Source organism: Heterocephalus glaber, unplaced genomic scaffold (assembly GCF_053883595.1).
Source record: "Heterocephalus glaber isolate CG9 unplaced genomic scaffold, H.glaber_assembly_v1.0 deba00001635, whole genome shotgun sequence".
Lineage (NCBI taxonomy): Eukaryota > Metazoa > Chordata > Mammalia > Rodentia > Bathyergidae > Heterocephalus > Heterocephalus glaber.
In genome coordinates, this window is record NW_028258393.1 from 41942 (window position 1) to 52418 (window position 10477).

General features: G+C 55.4%; 1 protein-coding gene across 1 annotated transcript; it reads left to right on the top strand.

Annotated features, from left to right (window-relative positions):
* Window positions 1-1147: 1147 nt before the first annotated feature.
* LOC147822394 (uncharacterized) lies at window positions 1148-7600 on the top strand. The gene is made up of 4 exons (XM_087196873.1): window positions 1148-2977; window positions 3766-4023; window positions 4902-5087; window positions 7053-7600. Exons 1-4 carry the CDS (start codon window positions 2804-2806, stop codon window positions 7206-7208), a joined length of 774 nt encoding a protein of 257 aa, XP_087052999.1. The 5' UTR covers window positions 1148-2803; the 3' UTR covers window positions 7209-7600.
* The last annotated feature ends 2877 nt before the right edge of the window (window positions 7601-10477 follow it).

The window sequence follows — 10477 nt, forward strand, 5'->3', positions numbered from 1 at the left end:
GCAGCGCTCCACAGGCGGCCCGGGCTCCGTCTCCGGGTCCCCCTCGGAGCCCGACGAGTTCCAGCGCTGGTTATCCGAAGTGGAGGCGCGACAGGCGAGCAGGAGACCGGCCCCCGCTCCGCGAGCTGCGCCGGCGGAGGCGCCCAGTCCCGGGGCTGAAGGGTCGGGGGATGGCAAAGCCAAGAGCGCCCGCTGCTGTGCGGGGCGACCGGGAGGAGGGGCGAGGTCCCCCCGCCGCCGCAGGCTCCAAGGTCAGCGCCGCTCCCGCCCCCGCCGCCGCCTCCACCGTGCCTGACGCGGAGCGGCCCCGGGAAGGACGCGCGAGGAAGGAAGCCTGCTCTTCCAGCCCTCAGCCGCCGTCGCCGTGACCCCTGCGCTGCGCCTGGCGCCGCCGCCACCTGAACGCCGCCCCCTGGTGCCAACCTCAAGTCGAGGAAGGAAAGAGGGAGAAGGGAACAGAAAATCCACCTGCGGGGATCCGGATCCACTCACACCTCCGCTACCGCCGCCTTCTCCCTGCCCGGCCCACTATTTACCCTCCCCTCCGCCCTCCCCTCCCACCCCTACTCCCCTCCCTCGCCCGGCCAGTCCCCCGCCCCCCGCCCCCCGCCCGCCTGGCATCGGAAGCCACATGCCCACATTTCTAAAAGTTGTACATATATTAAATTACTTGATTCTCGTCTAATCTTGTGAGACAGGCATTGTTGCTGTCCTCATTTTACAGTTCAAGAAGGTAGAACTCAATGTGTTTAAGTAACTTGCTCAAAATCAGCAAGAAACATAGTGGCATAGTGTGGTGGTGCAGGCCTATAATCCAAGCCCTCAGGAGACTGAGGCAGGAGGATCTATGAGTTCGAGGCCAGCCTGGGATACACAGTGTCTTCAAGGCTAGACTGAACTACACAACAAGACCCTGTCTCAAAAAGATTAAATTGAATTAAAAAATAAAACTAATTCTTTATAATGCTTGCAAAGTACAACGTCCTAAGACAGTGCATAGTTTAACTCACTTAGAATTCATAGCAAATATGGTATAGACAATATTATTACCACCATTATTTATGTGGAAGTCTGAAGAAGAGAGGGGAAGTGTAATTTTTTGAAAACATCAAAGTGCAATGTGAAAAAGCTAAGTTCAAAATACAGATCATACTTTTAAATTTTATTACATATTACTAGAAAAAGAATATGTTGACAGTCATACAACTATTTTTTAAAAAGACAACTACATCATCTTATAAATGAAATTTTAAAATTAACATGAGTAACAAAAATTCTACCTTTGGATGATGAGAAATTGAACTACTACTTGAAGCAGAGAGCCCAGCACAACCTGGCTGAAGGGAGAATAGGTCATGCTGCTCCACCATCGGGCTGAGGTCAGGAGGGACCTTGTCTGTCCCCACCTGTGCCTGGGGAAGCCAGAGTCAGGAGAAGGGACAGGGCGGGACTAGCCTCCCAGAAGCACAGATGGCAGGACCTGAGAGTCCTTCTGACTCCATCATTCCAGCTAGCAGAAGGGACACTGGGGACCTGGCAAGCTGGAGCCTGAGGCAGAGGGCTGCATGCAGGGGCCCAAGGATGTGGCTCGGCACTCACCTGGACCAGGGCTCAGGAGGTATAGGGAAGGTTCTATTGCTGCATGTTAAGGAACTCTTCTGAGTTTCCAAGCTCTTACAGAAACAGAGAAAGATAGATGAGGAGAAGACGGAAGGAAGGAAAAAGGAAGGAAGGAAGAGAAGGGGAGAAACAGAAATCACCAAACATCCCCATTTCCTCCGCGGGCTGCCCCGGCTCAGTAATGACCCCACCTGGTCCCTATGGTCAAATCCCAGGGTCACCCTTGGTCATCTCAGCCCACCCCACACCCAGTCCCCCAGCTAGTCCCACATGACTGCTGTCCACACGGTGCCCAGGATCTGCGCACCCACAAAGATCCACTGCACCAGGAGCAAAACCCTGTTCTCTGCTCAGTGTCCACCTCTGGGCTCCTGTCCTTCCCTCTTCAGTGATCTCTGAATTTCCTGCCTCAGGGCCTTGGCATGTGACAGCCCCACAGCTTAGAACACACTTTACTCCCAACATTCCCTGGCTGCTGCTTGTCTGGTTACTCTGAGCTCGAACATCAGATGCTCAGGAAGAAGTGATGTTAGTGGACGTGGCTCACAGCACAAGAATGTATCAGAACCATCAAATACCTGTCCCCTTCTATCAGTCTAAGCCAGCACCTCTGCTTTCCAGAAGACAGTGGTAGCAGGGTAGGTGACTTGTGTAGTGATGTCCGCTTGTGTCCTTTTCTTTTAGATGAACATCCGATCAGGATGAACATGACAACCATAATTTGTCCCAAACCACAGGCAGTGCAACCTGGACAGTAAGTCACCATGGTTCTGGGTCCTAGGGGCAAGGACAGTGTGGCCTCTGTTTGCCACTGTCTCCTGTCCTGAGGTTGGCCTGCTCTGCACTGAGGCGCCCTCCCCACCTGCCCTTGTGGGTGACCTTCAAGGTGCCCAGGGAAGCACAGAAGCCCAGGCACTGCAGAGGGCAGGTGCAGGAGAGGCTGGGCCAGACATGGCTGCCTTTCCTCCGGGTCACCTTTCCCGGCCAGGACCACACAGCGCGTGATAGAAGTGTGACGGTGATGCTGTTCAGACCTCCCTGGTCCCTCAGCCACGGCCAGGATGGCACCATCTGCCGTGAGGGCCACTCACTGCCTGAGCTGCAGCCCTTGCTGAGGCTGACCTCACAGTGACTTGGGGAACCAGCTCTCATGACCCATGTGACTTCCCTCTGGTCACCCTGAATGTGTGACTTTCAGAGTCATTGTCCTGAGCAGAGCTATGAGGTCCTGGTCCCCATAGGTCGGGTCCCTTGTCTGTCCCTCCTGTGCATCAGGAACATCACAGTGGAAGTCAGCCTGAACAGTGGGAGGGACTTCCTTGCCCGCAGCATCAGGGTGAAGGCCACCGCCGACTGTGTGAGTATTGGAGGCTGTGTCCTGGGCTGTGCCGAGCACTGCCCTGGGCGCACATACACCTGGGGAGGCAGAGGCAGGGGGTCCCATGTAGGCCAGAGGGCAGCTGTGCAGACAGTGAGAACTGATTGCATGGACAGGGTAGGGTTCACAGCACACAGAACCACCAGTAACCTCAGCGGCCTCCTCTGAGCCAGCGCGTGACTCGGGAAGGCTGGGCAGACAGCCCGTGGGCCCTCATTGTGAGTGACAATTAGGGCCAGCCCTGTCCCTTTTCTCACAGGCAGGAGGGAACACCCTAAGCCTTCTAAGCCAATTCCCCAGGCAGGAGGGGCTCCCACCCCTCTGCACAGGGGCCCACTGAGGCTCAGAGAGGGTGAGGTGAGCCCAGGATACAGAGCCAGGAGATGGGCGGCGAGGCCTGGGGTCTCCTGTCTTCCCCTGAGTCCCCAGCAGCCCGGCCTCCCCAACATGGCACCTGTAGCTCTCTGTGTCCTCAGGACGAGCTGTACTGGCCCCGAGGTGAGCAGGGAGGCTGGGGTCATGCAGGGTCTCCTAGGCCTCCTTGTCCGGGCTGAGTGCAAAGCCCTGAGCAGAGCAGAAGTGTGTCCTGCAGCCTGGGGACCAGGGCCGGCCCCTCACCACTCTGGGGATGCTGAAATCTGTCCGAGCTGTGTCAGCAAAGATGAGTAGAGGGTAGCCATGAGCAGATGCTCCAGTTGCTCTCCTGCCACCTGCAATTCATGCTGTCTGTGTGCTGGCCATGGTCACATGACAATCTCCTCCTGCAGAATCGGCCCCCCACAACCACCACTAGGCGCCCCAGGCTGCGTCCACCATCACCAATGGTATCGACCACAAAAACAACGACTCCAGCCCCAGTCACTCCTCGACCCCTGGACATCGCTGTCTCCCAGACCAGCCCACCCCAGCTCACGAAACCACCCAAAAAAATGCCAAGCAAAGCGCTTCTGCTGCTCACAGCAGTGCTGGGGCTGCTGCTGATCCCCATGGTGCTCTGGTGGGTCTGGTGGTTGTGCTGCAGGAAGGTGAGTCCCTCTGCAGCCAGGGACCAGGACATGGGACAGCCCCCTGCTCCAGCCTGTGGGCTATTTCCCATCTGCCCTGAGCCAGCAGAGCCTAGCATGTGCCATGAGAAACCCAGACCCCAACCCAGCCAGAATCCCATGGGTGAGGGTGCCCCAGGATCCTGGAACAGGGAAGACTACCTCCCAAGAATGTCTGCTTGTGTTGCTTTATGTTCTCCTTGGGATCCAGTGCTCAGGGCTTTGGGAAAGGAGAGCTGGCCCTGTGTCCACCCTGGCTGCGCTGGGCTCCTTTGGATTTGTCTTCATCTCTATGTCCTCCGGGGCCAGGGCTGGGCTGGGCTGGGCACAGCCTTGGGGGTACAGGGCTGAGGATGGAGGGCATCTGGGGGCTGAGCTGGGAGGCTGTCCCCAAAGGAGCACAGGGATGGGGCAGGGGCAGTCTGGGGCTCAGCTGAATGGGACCAGAAGTGTTAAGTGGCTGGGCCAGGGGACCTGGCTAGGGGTGTCAGGAGACAGGGTGCTGCCTGGGACCTGTGCTTGCTGCACCGTGGTCTGGGGAGGTGGCAACTGCAAAGCCAGGCCCAGGGGGAGGGGACAGTCACCTGCCAGTGCTCTGATCCTTGCACAGCCCCCTGCCAGGCTTCTGCCAGCCAGGGTGACCTCAGGAGACCAAGGTTCCACCATGGGGCTGTGGGCAGGTGGGGCAGAGGCAGACTTTGGAACAAAGGAGTTTGGCTGTCACTCCACACAGGGCCCTCCCCAGTGAGTGATGCTCACTGTCATTTATATCATCCCAAATCCTTAGCTGACCCCACATGCGGATAGCCACTCCCCAAGGGCTGCAGATAGGGATGTGAACAGGTGAATTTCTCTTGTAGAAGCCGAGAGCTAAGAAACCTGCTCGTCCTTGTCCTCGTCCTCATCCTCGTCCTCGTCCTCCTCCTCCTCTGGCTTCTCCTCCACCTCTGGCCCCAGCGCCAGACCCGCCACCTGACACCGCGTGCCTCACCATTGCCGTGTGCTGCTGTGCATGCCGTGGCGTGTGTGAGAACACGGGCCCGGAGGTGAGGGGCTGGGGACCACGACCCCAGCTGGGGCTCTGGGGAAGAGGAGCTCTGGAGCCCTCTGAGGGGACATGGCTGCGTGGACTTTGCAGGGATCCTGTGGTACCAGAGGACAGCTCAAGACCTCCCCCCCCACCTTGGCCAGGCAGGGCAGCACCCAGGGGAGCTCGCCCTCTCACCCCACCCCAGCCTAGCCCAGCCCCAGGATCTGTGGCTTCCACCTGGGAGCTTCTTGCCTCTGTCTCCCCATAGCACTGCTAAGAAGCCAGCCCTTGCTAGAGACACTGAGAAGCCACTAACTGCCCTGTAAAGAGGGAGGACACCATGACCAGTGGCCAGTTCTAACTGTGGGGCCATCCTTGCCCACCCACAGGACCCAGAGGCCAGCACTTGGTCATGGAGCCAGTGTGCCCCCACCCTGGGCCAGGCTACTCCTGTCCCATCTCTGCCTTCCACTCCTCTGCCTTGGTTTCAAGCACACACCCTTGAGCTCAACATGGGCCTCCTTACCCTCTCTGTGCCCACGTGCTACCCTACCCTATCCTGGGACTCTTGCCCAGCCACATGCCCACACCCGTGCCCCTTGACACCCTCTATGTCCTGCTCACATGCCTCCAACCTCTGACCTCCAACACCTGCTGTTAGCTAACTTGTGGCCCAAACATTCTGACCTCCCAGACACCCAAGAGTGCCAGCCTCCCCAGGGCATCCAGAATAGGGCCTCAGCATGGCCCTGGGGACAGAGCTGTCAGGAGCTCTGGTCCTGACGCTACTGGAGGCCGAGTCCTGGCCCTGCCCTTCCTTTTTGCCCCTGTGTCTTAGTTACTTTTCTTGTTGCTGAGGCAAAACATCCCACACCCGAAGTTAAAGGAGGAAAGGTTCATTTAGCTCACACTTTGTAGAAGCTTCAGTCCATGGTCAGCTGGCTCCAAGGCAGGGTGGCATGGCCAAGAGGAATCACAGACAAGACACAGTTCATGGTGGGCAGACGTCAGCAGAAACAGCAAGCAGCAAGAGACAAGGAAGGACCCTCTTTCTGTCCCTTATAGTCCACCCAGGCTACACAGCCTTGGGGCAGGCAGCACTCACACCCAGAACTATGCCAAACCAATCAGTGGACTGACTTAGTAATCACACGCCCTTAATCCCAGTATCACACACTCTAGATCCAGCTACCTCTGAAAGAGACCCTCCTCTAGGACCACATGAGGCTTTGGGGGGACACCTAGACACAAGCCATAACTCCCAATCTGCTTTTTAGGGCACCATGACCTTGTGTAACTTCGGTCACCCCAGCTGCCACCAGGTGCCACTGATAAGGTCTCAGCCCAGTGACCAGATAAGGAGAACACAGGGACCCTCCTGGTGGACACAGTGGGCACTGCTCTTCCCTGACCCCTGTCCTCTGGGACTGTGGCTCAGGGTTGCGTTGGGGCAAGTGCTGGGGGGACACACTGGTTGGGGGACACACCAGGTTGTAAAGATCCATTTCAGCCCTTTCCTGGGACACGGGGAAATCCACATGGTTATGAGCGTCCTCTGTGGAGGTGTGATGCTCAGGGCTGGGGGTCGCCAAAGTTTCCTGTGGCTCAAATCTATGCCCGGGTGTTCTGGTGTCCCCAATGAATCATCCCAGCAACTGTGGGAAAGTTGTGTGCACTTTCCCAGTTCACACCAGAGACAGAAACCTGCAGAGTTTATGTGACCTGTCCCTGGTCACAAAGCCCAGGCCTGGCTCCCACCTCCCCTCCAAGGATGCAGACTGGCACCCCTTTCAGATCCACTGCTCAGCCCCCAGCCTGCCTGCTGTCAGATACCTGGACTGAGCCTGGAGGCAGTGGAGGCTGGAGGGCAGCACCAGGGAAGGTGCCTCATCCAGGCCCACCCTCCAGCCAGGTGCTTGCATCCTCTGGCCCAGTTCCAGGGGCACTCAGCCATCTCCCCTCTCTCTGCTCTTCTCACCAGGGCAGCTGTACCAACTTCAACCTCCTGGAGGCGCTCTGTGCCCAGGGCCCCTTGGCTCCCCTGATCGGTCTTCAGCCCAGCCAGGACAGCCTCTCCGTGGAGTACTGCTCCCGGTGCCATCCACCCCGCAGCCCAGAGTGCGAGACCCCCTTCTAGAATACTCCCCCTGCTGCCTCCCCCTTCCCGGACAGCCTGTAGGCCTGCACTGTCACTCCCACCTCCATAGACCACCTCTCAGACCCCGCTTACCCAGATGAGAGGTCTTCTTGCTGAATTGGACATGCCATGGAGTCTTGGATTCTAATAAATTAGAGTTGTAATTTGTTGCTGCACAGTGAGGGTTTGTCACTGGGGAGATGCTCCCCCGTCTGAGTGGTGCCCAAATATGCACTCTGTTATCCTTTGGATGCCAGGTATGCGTGACCCCACTGCTACCACTTTGTCTTCATCTGTCACCAAGGGACGGGAAACATGGATGTAATGTTAAGACCTCACTGAACAAACAATCCATAATTATTCAACAGTGAATGAAGCAGCTGAATTTATGCTTTTCACTTTACTTTTTCTAGGCACAAATAGGTTGAATATGCCCAGTATGGTTTGTGATCTTTATGGACTGAATGGGTGGATAGTGATGACCCTAGTTTCCCCCTGTTGGCAAAAGAAATATTTTGGTGGAATGGCCCTAAGTAGATGTGTAGAGGTGGTTTTTTGCATTTCACTAGATCAGTAACTTTGAACTTGTTACTGTTTAGTAGTGTGACAGCCTTGGGAACCAGCTCTGTTCACCTGTGCCTCAGTTTCCTAACAGTGGATGAGGATACTATTTGTGTTACAGTCTTGTGAGGCCCCGGGGAGATGTAGAGCGAGTAGAGCCTGGGTAGATGTCCCCACCCAGTTGGGTCTGTGTACTCCATTGTCATCCTGCAGTTTGAAGCCATCCCTACAAAGATGGTCCCTCGTTCCTGCCCCTCCAGGGCCACCTGCTCTCTGAGCTGGACTTTCCTTCGTGGGGTGCCCCTGTTATACGTGCAGAGCAGGGAAACAGGACTGGATTCAGGACCTCCAGGGCCACAGTGTCCCTGGTTGGAGAGTTGCACCCAAATATTGGGATTCCCTGGTCCCTTGAGGCTCAGAACCTGGGCTGCCGGGACTGTGGCTTGGATGTCTTGGACCCAGAATCTGTCTGTGGGTCTGTTTCTTGGGCCAGAGTGACCAAGGCTTTAAGTCATCCTAATGATCTAGGGTTGACATAAGGACTTCCAGATTATATAAGGGAAATACTATAACTCCCAACCTGTTAGATGTCTGATATGCAGAGTTCATATTCTCTAAAATGGAAGAATGAATTCTAGGAACAACAGAGGTTAAGAGTAGGAAATATTTATTGAGAAAAGGATACTTTCTGTCTGGGACAGAAGGGGACCCAGAAAGTGGGTTGTCTATGAGCCCACTTTTCAAAGAAGTTTTAGACACCAAAATCATGAGTTGGCATAAGGTGGGACAAAACTATGGTCAACCAATGCAATTGCAAGTAGAGTCACTTAGGTAATATTGATCCAATAGGGAAGCAAGTCACCTACCAAGTGTGCATGGAAAGAACAAGGACCTTTCCTGGAAAGGATGGGTTAAGGTGTTGGTCCCCTGCCCAAGTGATATGCCTATTTAGAATATCAATCCTTGTTGTTTATCCCCGGGGAACTACATGTAGTCATTTCATCGTTGTCATGAGGCCTGGCTTTCAATGAATGAACCTCCACCCACAGTTGTAATGTGTTCTCATCCTCTGCACTGACGTCTTTGAGGGCCTAGTCCTGTCTGACTGTCTAGAATATCTCTACTTAACTTAGCTGTCTGTAATAATAAGAGTCTCAGAGGATACAGGTGGGCAGTTCAGGTGTTCACATCTGCCCAAGCCATCCTGATATAGTGCACCAAGTAATAGGAGGAACACATGACATAGAGGGAACAGATGCTAACTCCCAACATGGTAGATGTCAGATAGTCTGAGTGTGTGTTCCCCAAAATCAAAGAATGAATTCTAAAGAACAACGGAGCTTAAGAATAGGAAAAATATACTGGGGTATAGGAATGCAGAATAAGAATAGCTTCTGAGAGATAGGAGGGATCTCAAATGGGTTGCCAATGAGCCCACTTCTCAAGGTAGTTTTATAGCGCAAAGTCATGACCCACCTTCCCAGTTTGTTGTTGTTGTTTGCTTGTTTGTTTTGGTACTGGCAATGGAACTCAGGACCTTCTGCTTGTGAGGTAAGCAGCCGAACCACTGAGGTAGATCCCTGGCCCCCTTCAGAGCTTTGAATACGGTCAAACCAAGTAGACCTAGAGGTGTAGCTCAGTGGTACAGTTCTGACCTAGCAAATGTGAGGTCCTGGGTTCCTTTCCCAGTGCCACCAAAAGAAAGAGACAACAAAGCAAAAACAAAATAGCCTTGGTAGGTAGGAGAACGTGCAGTTTTATCAAGTTCCTACGTGATGCTGAAGCTACTGGTCCCAGTACCTCACTTTGAAATAATTGTTTTTCAATATTTGGAATGGAACCCAGGGTCTCTGCACCGAGCTCCATCCCCAGCCTATGTGTATATGGAGAGAGAGAGAGAGAGAGAGAGAGAGAGAGAGAGAGAGAGAGAGAGAGAGAGAGACAGACAGACCTTGTGTCCAAATGTATATATGCATGTCCATATATATACATAGTATATATACATGCATATATATGCAGATGTATCGCAAGCCGGGGTGTTACGCAGTCACTGAGTTGCCCCAGCTGAGCTGAAGTGGAGATCCTCCTGCCTCAGCTTCCCCAAGCACTGAGATGACAGGAGTGACCCACCGTTTCCACCCTTGAAGAACGCTGGTGTGCAATGCCAAGAAGGGGAGAGGCTGTCCAGGTCTTTCGTGGAAACACTCCTCCATCATCCAGGAGTGGAAGACGAGTCCTTGAGGAGACAGAGGAGGCAGCGAGAAAGGCTGGAGCACCTGCAGCTGGCCCATGGAGGTGGCGCCCAGCAAAGATGCAGACTGCTGGACCACAACTCCCAGGGCTCCTCTCCTGGACTCCCGGGCCCCCCCCCCCGCGGATGCGTGCGCCCTGACCGCGTTAGCGGGGAGCCGTCTGTCCGTGGGAGCACGGGACCTTTTGCCCAGCGTCTCCGAGCTGAGAGCCGCGCTGGCTGCGGGCAGCTGCGACGTGGGCGGAAACGGAGGGGGAGCTGAGCCTGGCGGGTGAGTAGGAGCCGCACGGGGCGCCAGCTTGCTTCTCTGTGCCTCAGCGGTGTCCTCTCCTAGGTCGGTGGTGTGAGCGCGGGAGTCCCGGTGCGGGGAGGCGGGCCGCCCCTCTGGGAAGCCGCACTGCGGTCGCCCCCGCTGTTGCCCAGCTGCTCCATAGCGGCCCGGGTCCTGTCCCCGTTG